This window comes from Vicugna pacos, chromosome 10 (assembly GCF_048564905.1).
Source record: "Vicugna pacos chromosome 10, VicPac4, whole genome shotgun sequence".
Taxonomy (NCBI): domain Eukaryota; kingdom Metazoa; phylum Chordata; class Mammalia; order Artiodactyla; family Camelidae; genus Vicugna; species Vicugna pacos.
Window position 1 is genome coordinate 35,094,414 of NC_132996.1, and position 27,061 is coordinate 35,121,474.

At 39.9% G+C, this 27,061-nt stretch overlaps 1 protein-coding gene across 11 annotated transcripts in view; it reads left to right on the plus strand.

The window, feature by feature from the left end:
- MICAL2 (microtubule associated monooxygenase, calponin and LIM domain containing 2) overlaps nucleotides 1-27,061 on the plus strand; it is a 210,906-nt gene that overhangs the window by 163,515 nt on the left and 20,330 nt on the right. For all 11 annotated transcript variants that reach the window (XM_072969524.1, XM_072969512.1, XM_072969517.1 and 8 more), the window contains 3 exons: nucleotides 15,228-15,343; nucleotides 19,961-20,053; nucleotides 22,823-22,916. In XM_072969524.1, the coding sequence (XP_072825625.1) occupies nucleotides 15,228-15,343; nucleotides 19,961-20,053; nucleotides 22,823-22,916 (303 nt within the window). The remainder of the gene's footprint in view (nucleotides 1-15,227; nucleotides 15,344-19,960; nucleotides 20,054-22,822; nucleotides 22,917-27,061) is intronic.

The following is a 27,061-nucleotide window of genomic DNA, read 5'->3' on the forward strand; positions in this document are numbered from 1 at the left end:
TGTGCATTTTTTTCATAGATAATACATTCACATGGCTCAAAATAAAAGGGTACAAAAGGCACAAAATAAATAGCCCTATCTCCCTTTCCTGTCCCTGAGCATCCAGTCCTATCCCTGATGACAGATATTATCATCAGGTTCTCGAGCATACTTCCAGACAAAATTTATGAATATATAATCAAATTTACATATTATATTTTTTCTTTTTTGCACAAATAATAACATGCTAGCGTATTGAATGCACTTTTTTAACTTTTAATTTTATTTTGGAGATTATTGTGTATCAGTACATACAGAACTTTCTCCTTAATTTCATAGCTACATGGTATTCCATTGTGTAGATGTACCATACTTTTTGTAGCCAGTCCCCTATGATGGGAAGTTTAAGTATTTCAAATCTTTTGCTATTGCAAACAGTGCTGTGATAATGAGGAACGTGGACCATTTGGCATATGTGTGAATTTAACCTGTAGGATAAATTCCTAAAAGTGGAAATTCAAGAACGGAGGATATGTGAATTGGGAATTTTGATAGATATTGCCAAATCGTCCTCTGTCAAAGTGGTTCTGGTTCATACTCCCGGCAGCAAAGTATGAGATGGCACCCTTTAACCTGCACTAACCAGTGTGTTGTCCAACTTTTTTTTAAAATCTTTACCAGCCTGGTAGGTGATTGAGCATCTTTTCATATACTAAAGTCATTTGTATTTCCTTTTCTGTGAGCTATTGTTTCTGTCTTTAGTTTTCCATTGGGTTGTTCATATTTTTCTTAAAGACATGGAAGGATTCTATTGAAAGGGAAACTTAGCTCTTTTCTTTTGTTATAAATTACAAATACTTTTTCCAGCTTCTTCTTTGTGTTTAACTTTGTTTATAGTGATTTTTGTCATATAAAATTTTAATTTTATATGGTGGTTGTAGCAATTCTTCATTTTATGGCTTCTGGGCTTCATATAATAATTCAGAAGGAACTTTTTCTAAGTTTATAGAACGTTTTCTTACAGTTTCTTTTAGTCTTATTTGTTTTAGATTTTCTTACTTTTATATATTTACATCGAGATTATCCTAATATAAAATGTAAGCTGTGGGTCCAATCTTCTTTTTTTTTTCAGATGTCTCCTTGGTTATCCTAAAATAATTTCGTGAATAGCACATCTTTTTTTCCTCTCTTACGTGAGATGACATGTTTATTATATGTAAAATTCCTGTACTTGGACTGATTTCCATACCATCTACTATGTTCTATTGAGTTGTCTGTTATGTGTCAGTAACATTATTTCCTTTGTATATTTATATATTTTAAGATTTTTATATTTTACCGTCTAGTAGAAAGAGTATTTCATTATTGATCTTTTCTTTCAAAATTTTCCTGGCTCTTCTTGCTTGTTTGATATTCCACATGGACTTAGCATTAGCTTGTCTATGTACCAAAAAAAATCCTATGAGTACTTTTATGGGATTAAGTTTATAAACTAACTTGTTAAGAATCTACAACTTTATGGTATGAGTTGCCTTTCCATTTGCTCGTATCCTTTTTTGTGACCCTCTAGAATATTCTAAACTTGAAATCATATAGATCTTATATATTTTTTATTGGGTATGTTCATTTTTGTTGCTATTATAAATAAGATATTTTCCATTTTATCTTCCTGCTATTGTTTGTATATATGGAATTTATTGATTTCGTATAGCAGTTTTGCACCATCTATTTTTACTGAATTCTCTTTGCTTGTAAAAGCTTTTCAATGGTTTCTCTTGGGTCCTACCCCAATATATAGTCATAACATCTGCAAATAATGATAATTTTACCTCTTGTTTTTAAGTTGTGTACCTTTAACTTATTTTGTTTCCTAGTTTCTTTGGTTTCCATACTCTCCAGAACAACATTAAAGTAGCGGTAATGGTTTCCTTATTATATTCTTAACTTTGATAAGAATGTATCTCATTAATAAGAATGTTTTCCCATCGAAGTATGGTGCTGGCTTCTGGGTTGACCCAGATGTATTTAGTCATTTTAAGAAAATAGCTAATAGCTGTGTAGTCCTATTTTATTAAAAGTATTTTTAATCGTAAGTGGATGTTGAATTTTATTAAATGTCATTTCAGCACCTTTTGAGATTATTGTATGATTTTTTTCTGCATAGTTTAATTAATGTTATGAATTATGTAATAGATTCACTGATACTGAACCATCCTTATATTGCTAAAATAAATACCATTTGGTCATGATGCCTTATTGTTTTAATACACTCTTCTGTTTGCTAATATTTTATTTAAGATTTTTGCATCAAATTTGTAGGTAAGATTAACCTTTAGTTCACTTATATCACATTTATATGGCTTCTGTATGTGCTGATTAGAATAAGTTGGGATAAATGTGTTTTCCTGATTTATTTATCATGAAGAACTGCATTCATTTATATTCATTAGGAAATGGTGTGACTTCCTTGGCTCAGAACAGAATTGGAGTGCAGAGAGTAGAGTTAGGTTAAGGCTGACCAGCTCTAGAAAAAGTGCCTGGCCCCTTCACATAGAAGAGATTTGTGTATCTTAGATGTTCTTATGTTAGTTTCCTAAGAATGTACAGATTTTACCTACCCTCTCAGATCAGATGCATTAGTTTGCTTTTATTTCCTTGCCCTTGGCCAGCCAACCCCCCCCCCCCACACACACACACTCTACACTGCTCATGTCACATTTAACTTGCCAGATACACACTTCCATGCCATAGAGGGAGAAAACAGTACTGACATGGAAAGTGAGAAACTTTCAAAGCTTAATCAAGTGGAAATACCTCCAATTTATAATCACTTGAATAAGAGCCAGCTGAAATTTAACTTTTCTTATTTTTATAACACAACTTGCCGGGTAAATGGTAAACATAGATCCCTCAGTCTTTAAGTTACTTAGGGGCATCAACTGATTTCAAGCACTTACTAGCGCCAATTTTATACATGCAGTTTTAATGCTAATTATTATTCCTGTATATAATTAAACAAGACACCTTGAGAACATCTCTTTTTTATTTTTGTGTAAAATATTTAGTGCAGTATGAAATACATACAGAAATATTAAGTATGCAACTGATGGATTTTTGCAAGGGGCACATTTGTGTAATCGCCTTGGAGATCAAGAAATGGAACATTTCACCAGCACTCAGAAGCCTCCCTCATGCTTCTTCCTAAATATAACCCCACCCAACAAAAGTACTTACCATCTGATTTCTTTCATCTTCGATTACTTTCGCAGTGTTTTGACTTTATAGAAATTTAATCATTCAGCCTGTGGTCAGTAAAATTCTAAAAGGGACCCAGGCTGTCCATGCACTTGCCCCGTGTAATCCTGTCCTCTCGAGTACAGTGGGAATGTGAAGATGACGGCTTTCACTTCTGTACTTAGGTTATGGGATTTTGAAAATGTAATTAAGTTCCAAACCAATTGAGTTTGAGTTCATCAAAAGGGAGATTATTCTGGGTAGGCCTCACCTAATCGGGTGAGCCCTTAACAAGGATTGGGCCCTTTCTGAAGTCAAAAATTCAAAACATGAGAAAGACATGATCCTGCTGGCCTTGAAGGAGTAAACTGTCATGTTGTGAGAGGGCTTATGGACAGGAGGCCCCTAGGAGCTACAGGCAGCTGACAGCCAGCAAGAAAATGGAACCCATGTCCTACAACCACTAGAACTGAATCCTGCCAACAGCCTGAATGAGCAGGAAGAGAGCCCTTAGCTACAGAGGAGACCCCCGCCCCGTGGACTCCTTGCCTGCAGCTTTGTGAGATGCTGAGCAGGGGACCCGGTGGAGCCAGGCCTGCACTTCTGACCTACACAACTGTGAGATTATCAGTGGGGGCTATTGTAAGCTGCAACATGGTGTTCATGGCTCCCACAATACAAAACTAATCCAAGTATATGCTCTTTTGTGCCCGGCTTATTTCATTAAAATTATGCAGGGGGTGGTGGGGGGAGGGAAGAGAGGTTGATACGCATAGCAGTGGTTTCCTCTTTTCCACCACTGCGGTTTATTCCCTTGTATGAATATGCCGCTCTTCATTTGTGCAGTCTGATGCTGGGCACTTAGGTTGTTTTCAGTTGTTTTTATTGTGAAGAACGCTGCTTTCAGCACCTTATACATATCGTTTCTGTTGAGTACTGTCAAAGATAAACAAAGCTGGATACTAGTTAAGTGGTAAGGACAGAGTTTAATGAGTAATTGTTACAGTAAGGAAGAGGGTCCAGCACGAACCGGACTCAGCTTTGATTTTGGCAGGGGTGGCTGGATGTTCGACAGGAAGAATGAGGGAGTAGGGAGAGGGCTGAATGGGGGCCTCAGCAGAGTCAAGGGAGTGAAAGGTTCCGCAGGGTGGGCCCATGTAAATGCTGATCGGGCCAGCTGGGTCTGCTAGCGGGTGGTGGTGGAGGTTAGGCTTCCATCCTCCCTCGGAGACTGGGAGACAGAGGCCTTGTCCGTCCTGAAGATTGCATTTGAAAGGACTGGCCTTCCAGTTCCTTGGGAAGAACACTCCAGAGTGGCAGGAGATACATACACATCTCAAAGGACAGAGGAAAGATTGATGATTGCAGGTCTTTTTTAGTAAAGGCTCCAAGAAAGGGTGGTCAGGAGGGAATAGACAGGTGTTGGCTAAAACCAACAGTAAATTCGTCAGTCTTGAGTTTTCTCAGGCAGGTACTTGAGGGGGACTGGGTCCTCCTCATCCGAGGGATGTGGCCTTGAGCTGTTAGAAACTGCTAGTGTTTAAGGCTTTCAATGCAGGATAAGGTGAGTGGGCTAAACTGTTTGTGTTGAAACTCTGGTTGTTACGGGCCAAGGTTGAGGTCCAGCCAAGAAGAGGGTTCAGGTAGCTTGGCTAGAGTTTGGTGGAAGAGAGAATCTGTCAGTACCGAACCGAGAGTGCAACTGTTAGGTCGTGGGCTCAGGTATCTATGGTTTTCTTTAGTAGGCACCATCAGACAGGAGAAGACAGTATCTTCTCCCACACTTGGGCTCACTATTTCACTCTCTAAAGACGTTTTTGATAAGCAGAAGCACTTATTCTAATGAAATCAAACTTATCAATATTTTCCCTTATTGTTGATTTTTGCATTCTGTTTATGAAATCTTTTCCTACTCTGAGGTCACGAAGTTACTGTTGTATAGTACCTTCTAGAACTGTGCTTCCAATATGGTAGGCACTATTTCACACTTGAGATGTAGCTAGTGTGAGTGAGGAACTGAATTTTTAATTTTATTTAATGTTAACGAATTTGAATTTTAAAACTAAAGCAGTATAAATTTTTTTTCTTTTGATAGAATTATCTTTCACTTTAAACATTAAAATTTTATTATCCAAGCCAAGATGTGCTGTAAGTGTAAAATACGCACCAGATTCTGAAGACCTTGTATAAATGAAATAATATAAAATATCTCATTAATATTTTTATATTGATTACATGTTTACATGATAATATTTTGTAATTTGAGCTAAATATATGATTAAGACTAATTTTGTTTTATTTTTACACTTTTGTTTGTTTGTTTTTACATTTTTTAATCTGGCTGCTAGAAATTTTTAAATGGCCTATGTGGCTCATATTGTATTTCTATTGTACAACACTGTTAAAGAAGCTTTTCCCAATTAAGTCTACAACCAATGTAGGATAGATTTTTGTGTATTCTGTGAGGTAGGGTGAGGGTTTTTGGGGTTTTTTTTTTTCCATGTTGTTATCCAGTTGATTCAGCAGCACTTATTAAAAAGATCATCCTTTCTCCCCACTTCATTGTAGTGACACTTTTGTCATAAATTAGGCTGGTTTGTTTTTGAACCTCCTATTCTCTTCCACTGGTTGGTTTGTCTGTCCTCGCACCTGAATCACACTGCTTTCATTATGTGGTTTTATAATAAGTCTTCACAGTCTGAAGTAAATCCTCTACTTTGTTTTTCTTCAAGATTGTTTGGATATTCTTGGCCTTTTGCATTTCCATATGACTTACAGAATCAATTCATCAATTTCCACAAAAATATTTTCTGGACGTATGACTGGTATTACATTGACTCTCTAGATAAAATTGGAGAGAATTAATAGGTTTGCAATATTAAGTCTTCAAATCCATGGACATGATACATCCCTGAGGACTTCTGCAATTTCTGTCAGTGCTTTGTATGATTTTCATTACATATATTCCCTGGTATTTAATTTTTTTGTGTGCAGTTATAAATGATACAGTTTTAAATTGATTAATTTTGGCGGGGAGGATATAGCTGAAGTGGAAGAGTGCATGCTTAGCATGCACGAGGTCGTGGGTTCAATCCCTTGTGCCCTCACTAAAATATATATAAATTAATTAAATAAATAAATTACTCCCCCCCAAAACAAACAAACAAAATGGTTAGAGACATTTGATTACTTGAGAATACTGAGTCTTCTAAGAACATACTAAAGCCTTCTATTTAATCAGAGTTCTTAACAGTTATGGATGTGAGTCCTTTATCTGTCTGTTTGCAAATATTCCCTCCCACTTAGTAGATTGTCTCATCAGTTTCATCATCATCCAAAGAACAGAAGGTTTTAATTTGATGAAGTCAAACTTAAATTTTTTTAAAATAATTTGAGTGATTTCTAAGAAATCCTTCTAAACCCAAAGTCACTAAGACTTTCTCCTGTTTTTTCAGTTTTACAACTTTTAGCTTTGGGGCTTGAGTCTATAATCCAATTTTAATTAATTTTTATAGTAAATAGAAGTCAAGGGTTTTTTTGCCTGTAGATAGTCAATTATTACAGCACTACTTGTTAAAAAGACTCTTCTTCCCCCACTGAATGACTGTGGCATCTTTATAGGTAATCAGTTGACTGTGTATATGTGGGTTTAATCTCTGTGCTCTCTAATCTGTTCTGTTGAACTATGTGTTTACCTGACACCAACAGCATGCTCTCTTGATCGTGGTAGCTTTATAGTAAGTCTTGCAAACAGGTAGTAGGAGTCCTCAAATTTTGTTCTTAAAAATTATTTTGGCTAGACTAGTAAGTCTTTTGTGTTTCCATATAAATTTTAAATTTAGCTTTTTAATTTCTACCAAATAAGCCAGCTGGAATTTTGACTGAGATTGCTTTTAATCTATAGATCAATTTGGGAAAACTGGATACCTACTGAGTCTTTCAATCCATGGAAATGGAATATCTCTCAATTTATGTAGGTTTTCTTAGTTTTCAGTGTGTAGGTCCTACACATATTTTGTATCACTTTAGAATTTCTTTTTTTGGTTGTTGCTATTGTAAATGGAATGGCTTTCTTAATTTTGATTTTCAGTTCTTCATTGTTAATGTATAGAAACACAATTGACTTTTTATATTGTCCTTGCTAAACTCACTTATTATTCTAGTAGCTTTTTCTGTGAGATATTCTGCATAATCATTTTGTCTGCAAATAAAGACAGTTTGATATCTTCCTTTCTAGTTTGTATACCTTTTACTTAATTTTCTTTCTTTATTGCACTGCCTGGGACCTCCTACACAATGTGAAATAGAAGTGGTAAGAGGGCACATCATGGTTTGTAAAGCTAATATCTGAGGGCTTTATATTTCACCACATTCAGTGGTTGCTGTAGATTATTTTTGTAGGTACTCTTTTTTTTTGGTTTATAACATTATTTAGTTTTATGTGTGCAATATTATATTTTGATGTCTGTATGCACTATATTGTGCTTACCACCAAAAGTTTAGTTTCCATCCATTACCATACAGTTGATCCCCTTTACCAGTTTTGCCCTAGTCCTACCCTCTTCCCCTCTGGTAGCTACTACTCTGTTTTCTGTATCTATATGTTATTTTTGGTTTCAGTTTTTCATTTATTTATTTTTATATTCCACATATGAGTAAAATCATATGGTATTTGTCTTTTTCTATCTCACTTATTTCACTCAGCATAATACCTCAAGATCCATCCATGCTGTCACAAACAGCAAGATTTCATCCTTTTATATGGCTGAGGAGTATTCCATCATATATATATATTTCATATCTTCTTTATCCCTTCATCCCTTGATAGGCAGTTAGGTTGTTTCCGTATCTTGGTTATTGTAAATAATATTGTGATGAACATAGGGGTGCGTATATCTTTTCAAGTTGGTTTTTGTTTTCTTCAGATAAATACCCAGAAGTCGAATAGCTGGATCATATGATAGTTCTGTTCTTAATTTTTCAAGGAATCGCCATACTGTTTTCCATAGCAGCTGTACCAATTTACATTCTCACCCACAGTGTATGAGGGTTCCCTTTTCTCCACATCCTTTCCAACACTTGTTTCCTGTCTCTTTGATAATAGCCATTCCAATGAGTGTGATGTAATATCTCGTCGTGGTTTTCATTTGCATTCCCCTGATAATTAGTGATGTTGAATATCTTTTCATTTGCCTATAGGCCATCTGTATGTCTTCTTTGGAAAAGTGTCTATTCAGCTTCTCTTGTATGAGTTCTTTATATGTTTTGGGTATTAAACTCTTATCAGATATGTGACTTGCAAATATCTTCTCTCATTCAGTAGGTTTTTTTGTTTTGTTGATGGTTTCCTATGTTGTGCAGAAGCTTTTTAGTTTGATATAGTCCCATTTGTTTATTTTTGCTTTTGTTTCCCTTGCCTGAGGAGACAGATCCAGAAAGATATTGCTAAGACCAATGTCAAAGAGCATACTGTCTATGTTTTCTTCCAGTAGTTTTATGGCTTCAGGTCTTGCATTTAAGTTTTCAATCCATTTTAAGTTTATTTTTGTGTATGGTGGGGGATACTGGTCCGGTTTGATCCTTTTGCATGTGACTGTCCAGTTTCCAACACTACTGAAAAGACTATCTTTTCTCCAGTGTATGTTCTTTGCTCTTTTATCGTAAATTAATTGTCCAAATATATATGGGTTTATTTATGGACACTGTGTTCCATTGATCTATGTGTCTGTTTAAGAGAAATGTAGGTACTCTTTATTAGTTTAAGGAAGTTCCCTTTTATTCCTAGCTTACTATGAGTTTTTATCATGAATAATGATAAATTTATTCAAAGACTTTCTACATCCACTGATACCATATTTTTACTTCAGTGATGTGCTGAATTGCATTGATTGAATTTTTATATAAATTTGAAAATGTTGAACTATTATTGTGTTCCTGGAGGAAATCCAACTTGGTTATAATGTGTTAGCTTTTTATGTAATACTGTATTGGATTTGCTAATCACTTTTAGTAGTTTTATACCTATGAGAGTAATTGATCTGAAAATTTCTTTTCTTGCAATATCCTTGTCAGGTTTTGGTATTAAAGTAATGCTAGCCTTGTACACAAGTTGGGAAGTGTTCCATCTTTTTCTTTAATCTCTGGAATTGTTCTTTAAAATATTGCTGTTCTTTCTTTCTTTTTTTTTTAAATGTTTGGGCACAAAGTCATCTAATGTAGAAAATTTTTTGTAGGATAATTTTTAGTCATGGATTCAGTTGCTTTAATAGCTATGTAACTATTCTGATTTTTCTATTTCTTGTTTCAATTTTGGTAAGTCATGTTTTCAATAAATTTGTCCATTTTATCTAAAGTTTCTAATTTATGGTCATAAAATGGTTTATGTAATAGCTTCCTTTAATCCTTTGTAGGACTTCTTATCCCCAATATTAGTAATTTGTGTTTTCTGTCTCTTTTTTCTTAGTCATTCTTCATGGGGAATCATCAATTTTATTTGTCTTTTTAAAGAAGATTTTGTTTTGTTAATTTTCTGTTTTATTTCTTCATCTTTGTCTTTCATAATTTGTTCTAATCTTAATCATTTTCTTCCTTTTTGTTTCATTAGATCATTTGGTGGTTCTTTTTCTAATTTCTTGAAGTGGATCCTAGAGCATTAATTCTCAACTTTTCATTTGCATAATATGTACATTTAAAGCTTTATACATCCCTCTAATCATTGCTTTAGCTGCATTCAAGTCCTTTTATTATGCCATATTTTGGCCATCAATCAATTTAAATTTATTTTTATTTCTTTGATCTATAGATTGTTAAAAAGTATTGCTTAAGTTCTAATTATTTTGAGATTTTCAATTTCTATTTTTTATTACTGATTTCTAGCTTAATCTTACTGTTGTCAGAAGACATACTATGTATGACTTCAGTCCTTTGAAATTTATTGATATGTGCTTTATGGCTTGACATATCACCAATTCAGTAAATGTTCGAAGTACTCTGGAAAATAACGTATGTTCTCTAGTTATTGGGGAAGTTGTTATACATCAGTTAATTAGGTCTAATGTGTTAGTAGTGTTTGCTCAAAACTTCTATATCCTTACAGGTTGTCACTTGTACTTCTGACTAACCAGTTATAAGTAGGGGTTCCCACAATTCCTTCCTTGGGTTTAATAATTTACTAGAATGGTATAGAACTCTGAGAAACACTTACACATATTAGTTTATTATAAAGGATATGATAAAGGATACAGATGAACAGCCTGATGAAGAAATATATAGAGTGAAGTCTGGAAGTGTCCCAAGCATAGGAGCTTCTGTCCCCATAGAGCTGGGATCACCACCCTCCCAGTACATGGATGTGTTCACAAATTTGGAAGCTTTCCAAACCCTGTGCATTAGGGATTTTTATGGAAGTTTCATCATGTAGACATGAAAAAATTTTAACTCATTTTCTAGCCCTTCTACCTTCTTCAGAGATATGCGGGGGGGGGGGGGGTAGGGCTGAAAATTCTGAGCTTCTAATCATAAGTTGGTCTTTCTAGTGACCAGCCTCCATCCATAAGCCCACCGAGAGTAACCTCATTAGAACAAAAGACACTCCTCTCACTCAGGAAATTCCAAGGGATTTGGGAGCTCTGTGTCAGACACTCCTTTCACTCAGAAAAAATTGTAAGGGTTTTAGGAGCTCTGTGCTCTGTGTCAGGAATTAGGGTCAAAGACCAAATATTAGCCGAAGCTGGGAATAGAGACCAACTGCAGACAGTCCCTGACTTACAATGGTTCAATTTACAATTTTTTGACTTTATGATGGTGCAAAGGCAATATGCATTCTGTAGAAACCATACTTCATATTTTGAATTTTGATCTTTTCCCAGGTACCATACTCTCTAGCAGGCCACAGCTTCCAATGAGCCACGTGACTATGAGGGTGAATAACCGATACATTTACAACCATTCTGTACCCAGGCAACCATTCTATTTTTCAGTTTCAGTGTACGATTCAATAAACTACATGAGATAATCCACACTTTATTATAAAATAGGCTTTATGTTAGATGACTTTTCCCAACTGTAGGCTAATGTGAGTATTCTGAGCATGTTTAAGGTAGGCTAGGCTAAAATATGACATTTAGTAGGTTAGGTGTATTAAATGCATTTGTGACTTAACGATATTTTCAACTTATAAGGGATTTATTGGGATGTGACCCCATTGTAAATTGAGAAAGATCTATAGATATATTTCTTATTATTTTACACTAGCTTACATTAGTCAATTGCCTTTTTAAAAAGTTTGAAACTACAAAGAAAAATTGTTTTATATTTACCGTCTCTTCAATTCCATCTGGTATATTCCTTCTGCTGCAAAACTTCTTTTAACATTTTCTGTATGCATGTCGGCTAACAAATTATCCTAGCTTTTTTTCTCTTAAAATAAAAGCTTTTTTTTTTTTGCTTCATTTTGAATGGATCATTTCACTGGACATGGAATCATAAATTGACAGATTTTTGTTGTTGTTATTCTTTCAGCATTTTAATGATGTTCTGTTGTCTCTTGGCTTATTTATGTTCTGATGAGGTGCCCGTGGACATTCTTATCTTTGTTTCTCTATATGCAGTGTATCATTTTTCTTTGTCTGCTTTTAAGATTTTATTTCTATCTGGGTTTTGGCAATTTTATTCTCATGAGCTTTGCTATGATTTTCTTTGTGTTTAACCTGCTTGTGATTTTTTGAGCTACTTGAAACTGTGGATTTATACTTTTCATTAAATTTGCATGATTTTCAGCAACATTATGTTGGCTACTTTTTCTGTTCCTGTCTCCCTCTAGCTCCTGGCACTGCAACCACATGTATTTTAGACCATTGATATTGTCCCATGGGTCACTGAGTTTCTATTCATTGTATTAGTCTTTTTTCCTCTGTGCTTCATTTTGGATAGTTTTTTATCACTATTATTTAATTTCACTCAGTATTTTCCTCTGCAGTATGTAAGCTATTGTTACACTGATGCAATGAAACTTTTATTTCAGATTTTGTATTTTTCATCCTTACAGGTTCTATTTGGTGCTTTTTAAATTTTTTTTTTTTTGGCTTCTGTCCTCATTCTGTTCATATTGTCTTTTTAAATTCTTGAGCACATTTAAATTGCCCTTTTTAAGAGCCTTGTCTGCTAATTTCATCATTTCTGAGTCTGCTTTTATTGACTGATTTTTCTGTTGATTATCAGATTTGTCCTGCGTTTTTGTGTATCTAGTGATTGTTTACTGGCTGCTAGATTTTGTGAATATCACATTGTAGAGTGTCCAGATTTTGTTTCTTTATTTTAAAAACGTTAAATAGACATTAAAGAATGTTTGGCAGGCAGTCAATTGACTTTTAGATCAATTTGCTTCTTTCAAGGCTTGTTTTTAAGCTTATTCAGATGAGTCTGTAATAACCTCTTTTCTAGAGCTAATTTGTCCCTATTACTAATGTGAAGCTCTTCTATGGTCTCCACTCTAAAGCCTCCAATGTTTGCTCTACCCTAGTTGGGGAAAGCTTGAACATTTCCCAGTGTTATAAAAGCTTTAGAGATTATTTACCGTGTAACTTGCCAGACATTATCTGCCCAACCTCATGCAGTTTCTCTCCATGTGCCTATAGTTTACTATTAAGCAATAGATTCAAGTTGACTTCTATGCTTATTTCTGAAGTCCTTTTTCTGCATAGCTCTCTCCTCCCAAGTATTCTTCCTCGTATCTCCCAATGGCCTCAGTCCACTCAAACGTTGATTTCTGTCTTTCCAACTCACTGAATCTGCTATACTCTGTTTCAGTTCCTCCTACCTGCACTGTGTGTGGAAAGTGCCTGTAGGCAGAAAGTTACTGTGACCGTAGGGTTTACCTCATTTGCTTCTGCTCCTGCCTTTTTCACAGTTCTGCACTGCCTCTTGTCCAATGTCTGGAAACAGCTGCTTCATATATATATCTGCCCTGACTTCTAGGGCTTTGTGGTGGGAGATCAATCCCAGAATCAGTCAATCCATTACAGCCCAAGTGGAACAGTGCTGCCAAGTTTTTTAAACTTGCAAATGAAAAGTAAACTAGAATTAATGGTTCTATGATGGAAGAGAGTAAAGGGGAAGAGATTCAGGGGTAACTATTTAACTCTGCATAACTTTGGCAGAAGTTTAAGGAATGCATTATAGTTGAAAACACTGTCTCCTCAATTTCAAAATATAATTCAATGGAAATATTCGATTTATTTTTGACAGAAAAAGTTTCAAATGTAGGCTATTATACTTCCTCCATGAAATTAGAGTTAATTAGGCAGTCTTATTAATATCACATATTGTTAATATGCATCAGTGATGATGATGAAGCAATGGCTGCTGCATCATCGTCAGGGAGAAGCAGCTGATGATGCTGACGATGAGGACATTTGTCTAAGCATCTGCAAGGAGCCAGGCGCTGTGTTAGGCTCTTTGCATTGATTATCTTTACTCTTCCACAGCAGTTCTGCAGGTTAGAAATCATGATCTCCAGAAGCTCAGGAGGTAAAGTTAGTTCCTCAAGCTTACACACTAAGAAGTGAATACTCAGTGACTGGAGCACTCGGTGGTAATTTAGTGGCTGGAGCTGGGAAACAATCTCAGCTCCCCACTAACAATGCCTCCATCCATTATTATGCTGCTCCCTGGTTCTATTTTCACCTGAGCTTTCCCATCTGGCAAATTAAAGTGGAAAACAGTTAACTCCCTCCCCAGAGAGGCTGTGTTATTATATAGATGTTTTGCATTATTTTGCTTCGAATAACAGCATATGTAAATGTGCTCCTGGAGGTTAAAATTACCCCTATTTTTTAAAACTTGGCCTCTCCCCCCAGGGTAAATAGTCAAAAATTATGGGGAAGAAAAGGCAGGCTGGAGAGAAGGTTAGTCAGCTTGGAATTGTTTCTCCTCCTTCCTCCCCACCCTGCATATATTTCTCTTCAGATAGAAGCTGCCACGGCAGAGTAAAGATTAGAAAATTTCCTATCACGGAGCCCTGGATGGTTCTGATGTTCAGTGTTCAGGGAGGGTTAATCCAGATATTAATCGTTAACTCTGCATCAGGTTGATGTGTAGGGGCAGATGTTCTTGCTGAGAAGAATGAAAGTCTCCTGTGGCACCTGGAAGACTTTATCACACGTGGTCCCCAGCCTGATCACAAAGAGATCCAAGCGAGCCCGGGCACTTTGCTGCCTCTAACCATCTACCTCTTGTTCAGGGGTTGGCATCTCCCCTCGACTTCACTCTCCCGTGGGCCCTGAATTGTGGAGCCCTCCCTATATTAAACCGCCTTTCCTGGCATTTGAATCAACACTTCGATGATGTGATAATATCTGCAAGTTGGGAAAATAAGAGTGGCATTTGTTTAGCCATAATTAATGAAATATTTATGTTGCATGAGACTATGTGATAAAACCTTAGGCTTAGAGTCCTTTTGCTTCTGATTACATTTGGGATTTTTTTTTCTATGACCAGACATTCTGACGCCAGCCCTTTTACACTGAGCAGATGTCATGTAGTAAAAATGGGTGCCAGATGCTGTGAGCCGCAGAAGGGCGATTTGTTTAAGAGCTGGCTCCGACTTTTTTGCATTCAATTACTCTGCAGAACGAACCTTACACAAGCATTTAGGTAACTCAGCTAACTTCAGACATGCATTTTAATAATAGATTTCATCTCTGAATGCATTCTAAGCAACACACCATATAAATGGTGTTTAAGGAATTAATTGATTTCTGCATAATACCTTTTTTTCCCCCAACATGAAAAGAGAGCTACAAAGCTCTTGGCAGGGACCCAGAAATGTAATTAACATGGAGGGCCAAATTTTCAGTTGCCCTTAGGTACTGCTTCCTCATGCTCAAGGCAGGTGCAGTAAGGGGAGGGCCAAGAGGGAGAGAATGGGGGCAGCAGGGAGGAGGGAGAGGCAGCTTTGGGACATGAAGTAGGAGAAGAAGCTAAGAGTTTAGTGAGCTCTTCTGTTCCCATTTCAGGTCCCAAGCACATCCCCACCAGAGTGCAGGTGACAGGGGCTGCCTCTTCTGCCTCTTCCACCACCACCTCCTCTGCAGATGAAGAATTTGATCCCCAGCCTTCCTTGCGGTCAAAGGTAACAACGCTTGGCAAACCAAAGGGGCCCTTGGCTTGCGGGGGCCGTTTACCAACCAGATCTCAGACCCAATGTGGGCTCCAGCTGCGGCAGTTTCATTGGGAGGATCACGTTTCATTGCATCTGACAGCAACCTCTCCTTTTACCTGAAACACCCTAAGAATTGTCTTTATATATATGGATATATATTTAAACTTTTTGAAGCTTGCCTTTCTCAGAGATGTCAAATGGGAAGGGGGAAGAAACCAGACATATTTACTTGAAACCATTTGGTGACTGCAGCTCTTAAAGTGGGTTTAATATGTGATCCAACAAGCAAACCATCGAAAAAATTACAACAAGCAGATGCGTATTTCCCTGGGGGAAGCACAGCTTCATTTAAGAAGCACTAGAGGCAGATTGCATGGAAAATGTTATGTTTATTCTAATCAGGTATACGAAATGAACCATGCAATTGCATCTAGACCTGTTTGCTCCAAGGATCCCCACTGACTAACCATGAGCCAGCGGGGGGAATGTCACTTCTCTTTGTTTAATGAACATTAATTTCTAGAGAGCCCTTTAAACACGTCCCATACCCGTGGATTAGAAAACACAAATTACACAAACGTCGTTACATGTCTTTAAATGTGTCCGTATGTCACGTATACGGAGACACGCATCCCATGACCAAATCTTGCCATTGTTTTCTTTATCCGCTGGGGCTGGAAGGGCTGAATGGCTGGACCTAATGTGCTTCCCCAGCAGACAGAGAAGCAGTTCACTGCTCTGGCAGTGTTTATTTTTTGGAGCAGTGAGGATCTGAGGAGAAAGAGAGAGGACCAAATTTATTTACTTACACTCAACTTTTCCATATCTGGCACTAGGAGCTTTGGCATCATCTCAAGTCACTCAGGGGTTCCAGGTCCCAGTGGCCCAGCTTGGAGCAAGTCAGGAGGGAGCTGGGACATGGGGGGTGTGTGTGTGTGTCTGTGTGTGTGTGTGTGTGTGTGAGAGAGAGAGAGAGAGAAAGAATACGTAGAGGGTTCTAATTTCTAACTGTGTGCATCTCTGATTAGCTCTGCACTCACCACAAATGAATTCTATGTGTCGTGTTGATTGCTGGGGGTCTCCTTACACACCCTCTCATCCCCTTGAGTGACCCTGAGTTAATTGTGTATTCAGATGAGGAAGAGGCCCCATCCTGACACTTGTGGAAACTAAAAGAATGGAGTGGCCCCAAACACATGGAAGTAGCAAGACCACGATATTGAGGGCAAGCCTCACAAACCGCTCCTTGTCCTCCTGCTGGCCCAGGACAGCATCAGTCATCACATAAGCTTGCAGCGTGGGAGAGCCTGCCCACTTCACCTGGCTTCTGATATGGCCCACTCTGTAGGAAGAGAAGCTGGCAAAAAGCTCCCTTCTTTATGACTTTCCAGGGACTCACACTGAAGGAACAAGGGGAGTTTTTTCCTCTCTGGTTTCTTTATCTCTTCTATCCCATCCAAGGTGTGTCCTCAGCCACGTGTCACAGAGCCTGCATCAGCTCAAACGAACCTTTGCACAAGAAACGGGAGATGGGATATGCACTCTCGCGTCTTACCTCTGCCCTACACCACTTCTTAAATTAGCAGCTGGATCTGAGGGATGGGACAGGCAGCTTGTCTTCTGTCCTGCCAGGTTTCCCCCCTTTTCTGTCCTTTTTCTTCCTTAGCCCTCAGCCTCTTTCCTCTCTGTATTGTCATGACCATCCCTGAGGATGTGAGAGCTGTGCCTGGTGCATCAGAAGGCTATATGAGCATTTGTTCATCAATCATCCTTCTTTTTTCCTATGTCAACATCTTTTAAGAAAAGGCAGGAAAGGACTTTCTTTCCTCCTCTAGGTCCTGTTTTGCTGACTCTTGATAAAGCAGTTGGGGAAGTGCCAGCTTTGCTCCTGGGAAGTGCTGAGATGGCATCGAAGCATCCCTCAAGGAAATTGTTTGAATGGTCTTAATTTAGGGGAAAACGCTGATATTTTTTATAAAGCAGAGATCCTTACTGTGACTGCACAGCATCTAGCACAGGGAAGGTGGGATAAATTGGATGGAAGTGTGGATGCTGGATTCAGGTTACCGGGGCTTCCCTGCCGGCTCTGCCGATTACTGACTGTGTCATCTTGGGCAAGTGATTTAATTTCTCTGAGTTCTGATTTCCTTATTTGTAACATAAGTGTAGTTTGAAGAATAAATGATACATGTGAAGTAATCAGTACAGTGTCTGGCACCTAGTGCTCAATAAATGCTGGCATTTATTATGTAGGTTAGTATAATGGAAGCTCAAGAGATATTTATTAAATGAATGACTGACTTTCCACATAGATTGAGTTAGAAAATCTCTGGATAACAACTACCAGTGATCACCACCACGCCCCTCCCTACCAGCCTTCCCAGAAAGGTCCTAGCAGCTTGAAGGAGTGGTTCTGCCACCCAAATGGCCTAGAACCTCTGTTTGCAGTGGTTGGCAGTCAACCTGGAAGTCATCTGCTAGCAATAGAAATGATACGAAATGGAAAAAGTTTGAGTTCTGAGAGCCAAAATTTCCTTCCAAGGATGAAAGAAAGGAGGAAGATCTTTTAGGATTCTAGATCCTACAGAGAATTCTAGACAAACCAAATTTCCTCATTGAGATCAACGTTTTCACTGATGATCTGTAGAAGTTCTGAACCCTGAAAACTGGATGCTTTCTTCAGGAGAGTGATGGTCCCTCAGGGGAATGGGTGACAGAATGACAAGGATCCATAAAGCCCTGGAAAGGCATCTGCTTTTAAGCCACAGTCTCTGACCTCTGTTATGGACACAGACTCCTCTGGCAGTATCCAGGCTCAGGCCTGGTAGGTCTACTCTCTGCTCATGAATTGATGGTCCTTTTAATGCACAAACATTCAGTTCAACCAAAGTTACTGGGTGCCCACGCACCAGGCTAGCTGTAACAATTTTTTAATACATATTTGTTCCTGCCAGCATTAAAAAGAAGTCTCTCATATGTTTTAATCCTCATCCTAATACAGAAAATTGATGTGCTCAGAGATGGCAAATATAATAAAACTAGCCCCATTTGCATATTTATTTTGTATATGTGAGATGTATACATATGTATATGATACATGCTACACACATACACACATATGCAGGAAAATAGTACATTTTAGTAAATAGTTATAATCATGCTAATTTGTATAAGAATAATATAATAATCGTGTGAGTGATAGTAAAAATCATGCTGTTTACTGAATATCTATCCCATATCTTTTTCAAGTATTCTGCAAAGGACTTGACCCGCCTTATCCCATTTACTCCTTGTTACATGCCTACAAGTTAGGCACTCAATCATTCTCATTGCTCTGAAGAGGACACTGAAGTTGGGAAAGTTGTAGGGCACATTGAAGCTTGCACAGCTCTGCTGGGATTTGATGCCAGCTTTGCACGGCCCTGGGCCTGGTGCTCAAACGTCATTCTCTGCTGTTTCTCTGATAAGAGTCTTCTGAACTTTTCAGTATGTGGAGCTGGCCAAATTACTCTTATCCTTTCTCTGGTGTCTAAAACCTAGAACTGATGAGATCTAGACATCTATTTTATTATTTTTTTGAGGCATATTAAAGATTTTAGTAAGTGGAGAGTTATACTATTCTGGATTAAAAAATTCAGCTTGTGTACACCAGAAATTGATACAACATTGTGAACAGACTACACTTCAATTAAAAAAAAATCAACTTGTAAGGGTGCTGGTTCTCCTCACATTTATAATTTTAATCCTTAACATCTGGGACCCCTCCCTTGCGTACACCCTCCCCTTCTCATAGCCCTCTCAGTCTTAGGCACCTTGTGTGGGGCCACACCCCACAGGGATGCAGTCTTTTTTTTTTTTTAACTTTTTCAGAGTTATTTATTTTTTTTTTAGTAGAAGTATAGTCAGTTTGCAATGTTGTGTCAATTTCTGGTGTACAGCATAAAATTTCAGTCATACATATATACATATATTCATTTTCATATTATTTTTCATTACAGGTTACTACAAGATATTGAATATAGTTCCCTGTGATATACAGTAGAAACTTGTTTATCTATTTTATATATAGTAGTTAGTATCTGTAAATCTTGAACTCCCAGTTTATCCCTTCCCACCCCTTTCCCCACCCTGGTAACCAGAAGTTTGTTTTCTACAGTCATCTACTTTATTTTATTTTATATTATAGTTGGTTTATTGACTATTGGTATTGAGATGAATGTGTTCTTGCCTTGAACACTTTCTTTGTTGTTGTTGTTGGAGTACAGTCAGTTTATAGTGTGTCAGTTTCTATAGACATCTATTTTAAACGCATCAATTTTGAATGTTGTCTATTCCACTAGCCCAGGCACACAGAGAATCCAGTGGTGTTAAAGATATATTTGTACAAGCAGAGTGAGGTGGGGAAGGGCAGCTCTCTTATGCCTAGATATAGAACATTTCCATCACTGCAGAAGTTCTCTTGGACATTGTTATTCTAGAAGTTCAGCAGCGGCTGGGCTGGAGAGGGCAAAAGCCTGTGACAGTGTATTGTAAATTTCAACCCCATTTTTCTCAGACCTATTTATTCTTCTCTATTGGCTTTTGTAGGAGAGGAAGACACTTAGAAGAAGAAGGAAGCTGGAAAAAGCCACAAAACAATTGGTTAAGCAAGAAGAATTGAAAAGACTTCACAAAGCTCAGGTCAGAAAACACACCTGAGATAAGTGAATTTGGGTCTGGGATCCTGGGAGTCTGGATCTGGAAGCCCCTTGGAAATCTGCATTGCACTGGGGGAGGCAGGCTGGGGAAAGGTCGTGGCTCGTGGCTATTCTGTGGGCCCCAGTTCAGTCCCTGGTGGGGCTCTGGGGCCCGGAGAGCCCAGGTGTTGAGCTGGCCCACTCCCAGCTGGCTTTCCATCTGCCAATGTGTGTCCTGCAAAGTGAGCTGGAATGACAGCCAACACGTGGCCTTGGGAACCATCCTGGGCCCTGACTGCCACGTAGCACTGGCCTTAGTTTTGTCCTCTGTGAGAACACAACCCTCCCCCAACTTCCTGGCAGTGTCTTCGCTGAACTGACAACTCCTGGGGCTGCCTCTCTTCCAAGGTTGGTGAGCACATAAGCAGCTAGCATTCTGCTGTCGATCTCCCGGCCTGGTTGTTTCCTGCCCGATGGTTCACAGACAGGCACAGTGAGACAGAAAGTCAAGGCCCTCTCCCTCTCCCTGAGGCCCCCACACCTAGCCGTCGAGAACAGCTGGGTTTTAGGACAGAAGGTCTTAAAACGACTGCTCCTGTGAATCCAGTGGACCCTGACATCCCTTCCCCCAGTTATCGCTTTATCTGGCCTTGTGGTACTGTAGGTTATTTCTGACAAGAGGGGAGTCATTTAATCCAGCCTCCTTTACTCTTCTCAGCGACTGACACTGGAACCACCCTTTCACCTAGTGGGCGGGGGAAGTTCCCATCAGCTCCCCCTGTCCACCCTCAGCTTCCGAAACAGGCTTTCTCAAAATCTTCATCTCTTCCTTCTGAGAACAAGATAGGTCTTTATGATACAGACTGACAAACTCAACCATTCCCCCACCTTATGGTCTCACTCCAGACAGTCGGCAGTGATAGCAGAAGAATTATGATGGCCTTTGGAGTCCTAAGCTGCTAGCACGCCTAGCAGCCTTTTTTAATGTTTGAGATTTGCTTCCTTAGTTTCTAAAGGATGTTGACTCTATCAGTCTGCTCGGGCAGTCATAACAACATCCCACAGCCGGGGTGGCTTACACCACAGAAATGTGTCCTCTCGTAGCTCTGGAGGCTGGAAGTCCAAGGTCAAGGTGACTTCAGGGTTGATTTCTGGTGGGGGCTCTCTTCCTGGCTCATATGGCTGCCTTCTCGCTGTGTCCTCACGTAGCCTTTTTCTGTGCACGTACAGAACAAGAAAGAGAGAGAGAGAAAGCTCTGGTATCATTTCCTCTTCTTATAAGGACATCAGTCCTATTGGATTAGGGCCGACTGTTATGGCCTCATTTAACCTTATTTACCTCCTTAAAGACTCTCACTCCAAATACAGTCACTTTTGGGATTCAGCATGTGAATGGGGTGGGCGGCACTACTCAGTCCCTAACAATTATACAGCCATAATTGCAACGTAGTGAGTAATAAAATCATTGAACTGTTACCCTTCCTTTAGCCATTCTAAACTATGCCAGTAAGAGACAGATCTATAAAGATATAATTGTCTTTAAAAGAGAGACCAAGAGGAAGAGAGCATGAAATTACAAGTGGTTTTAGAGAGAATTCCCATCTATTTCAGATTTTCTGTTTGGGGTTTAAACACTCTCAGCTGAGACAAGAGGCCAGCGGCTGCTCAGTCCTTCCCCCATCTCCCCCGCCCCACCCCCATTACCTCTTCATGGGTTTGGAGGTTCCTCAGGCATTGTGCTCTGAACCCAGGGGAGACTCAGAAAGGTTTGGAGTTAAGGAGGAAGGGGAGTGAGACAGAGCTAGAGGAAGGCAGAGGAGGAAGAACACACACATTCCACCTGCCCAAACAGCTGCCACTTCCTTGAACGTACCTGGGCTGCCAGGTGCAGCATGGGTTCTGCCAAGAGATGTGCCTTTTGGCAGCATGTGTTTGATAGCAGAGAAAATTGATGGGAATGAACAGAATGTATTTGGGAAAGGCTTTCTCTTAATTTTCCTTCCTAATACACACAAGAGAGAAATGCCTAGTAGGGAAAGTAAAGATGTCATGACCCCAAGCCTTGATAGGTGCCTATGGTTAGTCTAAGGAGTATATGCCTTAATGGGATAAATGCCTTCTGTCTTGTCTTGATAACCCGCTAGTAACAAAGCCACCATACACTTCCATAGACAGTAAAAGGCCCTGGGTGCCATGAAAGAATAGGTTGCCAGTGTGTAGCTGAAGACAGGAGCAGGACAAACCGAGAGGAACACCCAGCCCCAGCAGCTGGCCTGGGTCTCCTGCTCCAGACCAACTTCCTGAGTGGTGTCTACTGGTTCTGCTTGGGAAAGCGGGATGTAAGCCCTTTGTTTGCCCCAGGAGATCCTGTCCTACTCTGAGTAGTGGCTGCAGCTCCAGCAGCTAAGCCATGACCACAGTCAGAGGCTGAGGCTCCGAGGAGTCCAGGAGCCATGAGAGCCACCCGCCCGCTCAGCCCAGCAGCCTCTGACTAATTCATTCGTCTGGTCAAAAGGGAACTGTTTTAACGTCTCCTTGGGGGCAGACTGAGCTTACACATAGACTCCTTGCTTTATGTCTTCGTAGTAGAGACAGGAGATGTCAAGTTCTAGTTGTTTTGGGAATCCAGAGGTTCTTACCCAGTTAATCAAGGAGGTGGCGGCATCACAAGGGAAAGGGCTTCTTCATCTTGGAAAGCAAGTGGCAGAATTGGCCACTTCTGTGACTCTGCACGTTGAGAGTCCCCGTGTGACGTATGGTCCTGGCATTGCAGGCCATCCAGAGGCAGCTGGAGGAGGTGGAGGAGCGGCAGAGGGCTTCCGAGATCCAGGGCGTGAGGCTGGAGAAGGCGCTGAGAGGAGAAGCAGGTAGGCATCCCCGCCGGCAGACCCGGAGCAGCGGGCTTGGTCCGTGTCTGTGGTCCGAGATCAGTGGCACCTGGGCAAAACATCAAGACCTTGTCACCCGCTGTGGAACTTTCAACGCGGACCTGTGGTGCTCCATCCACAACTGCTTCACACTTTCAAAACCAAACTGGTCGCTCATTTGAAATTCCAGGGCATGGGTCAGCCTGTGGGGCTTGGGTTTCTAATCTGCCCAGTCTCTCTTCTGCTAGTGTGAGTGTTCTTTGAAATTAAGGGGTTAAGGTATATTCAGGAGAAACAGTTGAAACAACCAAGCAATGTTGGTAGTGATTCAAAACCTGGACTTGGAGTCAGACTCCTGGTTTCTCCCTTCACCAGCCATATGGCCTTGGGCCAATCACGTTCTCAACCTTTGTGAACTTTTGTTTTCTCCTCTAATATGTGGATAATGGTGGTTCCCTATATAGAGAGCTGAAATAAAATTGCAGCTCTGTAAGATAGGAATAATAAAAATTAAAGAAGATGATTGCATCAGGTATATGTGAAAGTAGCATGTTGCCTTGCAACTATCCACTGACCGCTTCAGACTCTTAGATGCAAGCAGAATTCATCTGGTGAAGACCTGCCATGTGTTGGACATGGAGACAGTGGGTCTATAACGAGGAGCATGGCATTTTCTGCCTTTGAGAAGTTTATGGTCTGTTGTGGAACACAGACATGTAAATAAATAAACCACAGTCCAGGAGGATGAGTGCCGTGGTGGGAATAAACATCAGGGTGGAATGAGGGTGGAATCACCAGCTTCCTAACTGATCTTGTTGGGGAGGGTTTGCGGCGGGGGTGGTCCGGCTAATCACCTGGAAGTAGTCATCTACTAAGATGAGGAGCAGGAGGGAGCCAGGGAGGTGAGGAGATTGTTCTGGCAGAGGGAACAGCACCTGCAAAGGCCAAACATGAAAAGACGTGAAAAAGACGTGAAATGCCTTAACGAATGAGGAGTCAGCGAAGGGTTTTGAGATGAGGGATGAAACTAAAAGATATCTACATGGTTTTGTTTGTTTGTTTGCTTTTTTTTTGTTTGTCCTGTAGCAGTGTGCTTAGTGAATTGGAGTTAGTGAGGTTATTGTCTCTTTAGTTTTCTCATGTTATGCCTTTAGCCTCTGTATTTTGGAATATAAAGTGGGAGAAGCAGACACTGAAAACACACATCTGTGTGCGATCATGTAAATAACGTGTTGCTTGTTAAACAACATTGGGATAGGTTAGGGCCTCAATTCTCTTAAAAGTTCAGTTATCTGAGATTGATGGTGCTAGTGGGGGCAGACCGAGATTTTGTGAGACCTGAAGTTCATACAAAGTCATGCAGGCAAAACTGTGGGGCTGTTCCCAGAAGCCTTGCCAGGGCCCATCCACGTGAGAGGTCCTGCGGTTTCAGCGTCAGTAGCTGTGTGGTTATTGTCTCTTTGGAAACTTTGGAGTCTGACTTTATCCCTCTGTGCCTCAGTTTCTGTGTTTGTAAAGTGGGGATGATAATCAACCCCACTTCTTGGATTTGTGGTGAGGATTGATTGAAACGGTTTATAAGGAAGCCCTAGCACAGTGCCTGGCACCGGGTAGATGGTTAATAAAGTTTGTTCCCTTTCTTACTACAATACTCTGTGCATTTCCTTGCAGAGAAGCCAAATCCACCCATCAGAAGTAGGTTCTTGACAAAAACAGTAACTGTTTCTTGCTACTTGGAGTGAGAGTCACTGCTGGCCTCTACACCTGCTGTCAGGACTTTCCATACGATGAAATGTTTGGTCATGTTCCCAATCAGAAAGGCTCTGGCACTTTTCTTTAGGCATCCACTGATTTCAGTGAGAGCCTTAGAAATGGAAAAAATAAACCAGCAAAGCTAGGGCACATTTCTGTTTGCTGGGGAGGCACAGCAGGATGGATAAAATTATAAGCATCAAAGAACCCTGTGTTCAACTTCTGTTCCATTGCATTTCGGCTGTGTGGCTTTGGAAAATCACCTAACCTCTCTGGCCTCAGATTCCTTATGTGAAAAATAGAGCTAATAATCCTCATATTCCCAGGTCATTTTTAAAATTAAGGGTATCCGTGGGCCAAGTGTCTCCCAAGAGTACCCACCACATTGTAGGCCTTCAATAAATGGCTACCTGATATTATTTCACAAAATATTAAATATCTACACACATGTTTTAAAGAATTAGTCTCTGACATTTGCTATTGAAATTCAAAGTCTAGAAGCCAAATTTTTAGAACTTTTAAAAATCTTCCTTACCCCCACTGTAAAGAAAGGCTATTCTGACTTAACAGCTAAAGAAACTGGCCAGCTTCTGATGTTTTCAAAGGTGTACTCGCCTGGCCAGAAGATGGATTCTGTTCATTCCCTTTATATCCTTGGTAATTTAATTCCCCTGTTAAGTGTATGGGCCTTTTTCTCCTTGATTGTCCTTGTGCGGGTGACAGATGCAGATCAACAAGGAGCAGGAGACTGAGAGAGTCAAGTCACAGACAGCAGCCCCAAAGGAAACCAAACAGAAGATTTGCAAGCCAGGCATTGAAATTAATACACTCTAACTTGTAATAACATTTGTGCAATAATAATATTCCTTTGCAGTTTAATATTCTCCTCAGCCCCTTTAAGAGATTGCCCTGGTGCTTAATGAATGACCGATGCTTATTAGGTTACGTTGTATTTGAGCTGGCCTGGGCTGCTCTGGTTCAAGTGATTTAATGGGAATTATTTAATAGGTATTATTAGGATAATTAGAAAATGATCACAGTTAGGCAATAATATTGAGCTATAAAGGTTGTGAATAACCAAATTTAGAGACAGGCCTGAAAACACGAGTTGTCTGCGACAGTTATGCAAGTCTCCTCTGATAATGATGTGCGCCAGCCTGAAAGGGTCTTTTGTTCCTCGGAGTTATTCATTAGGCGGGCATTGAATTAGAGGAACATGCGGGGGTGCAGGACGGAGGGCAATGATGGCTGATGAGCAAAATGAGGCTTTGATGAGCTCCTAATTGTCGTGACAACAATTCCTGCTTTCTCTTTTTCCAACAGTCAGAAATAAGCTCCCCCACCCCCAGGAAGGGTTTTTCCCCATTTTTCAAGGCAAAGGAAACAAAGAAAAATAAAAATCCTGCAATCCACCCCAGATGATAAGTCATTATGTTCTGTAGTGTGTGTGTGTGTGTGTATGTATGAGGGAGATGGATGTCCTTGACAAGGGCAGTAGATTCTCTAGATGGTCCTAGCCACCCAGGGTAAAGGACCACAACGTGCAGCAGCCTGATTGCCCTCTGTGAGGAAGTCAAGTTGATTTTTGCAGCCACGTAGACTCTTCTTGGTCAAGCAAGAAGACTTACTGGTTTGTTGGTTGTCAACGTGGTAGTCAGTATTAGTGCCAGGGCCATGGAATTCCTCGGTTTAGCAAGAGACCACCATTCAAGTTTGGATGGTGTTGATAATGGGATCTGTGCTTTCTTCAATACCTGAAGACAGGTAAAATCTGATGAGAACTGAGATCGGCTTTGAGGGAGAAGACATTCGTGCCCAGGGGAGTGCATGGGAATCACTCCTCTCTTATATGTTTACCAACGTTGGGGAAGGTTTACCAGCTGGTTGCCTGCATTGAGCTTCCTTCTGCTGCTGCTGCTGCTTTTTTTTTTTTTTTAAATAACCAGATGGCTGCTTCTTCACATAGATAAGGGGTTTACAAAGAAATTTTAGGATGTGTGAGGATGCCAGCAGGTGGCAGCAGGAGCACACATGATGACAAGAGGAACTGCAATAAATCTTAGCCAGGAAGAGGGAAGTAGTTTGGCTTACACTCTGTGGTTTTTATCTTGACTCCTTCTGAGGAGCAGAAGGAATAATAATTTCCTCGATAACGTGCCAGTGAGGTGTCCTGAAAAGAACACAGATTTTAGAATCAGACCCTCCCGAGTCTGAGTCCTGATGCCATTCATAGACAGTGGCCGGGAGTAACAAAACTCCGAAGTTGGGGGCTAAGCAATCCAGGAACTTGGATGGGTTTGCTACACTCCACATGCTGAAAGTAAACAGCAAGATTCAGGGCATCAGAGCCTGGGAGCTTTTACTCTCAGCACAGCAAACAGCAGGAAGAGCTA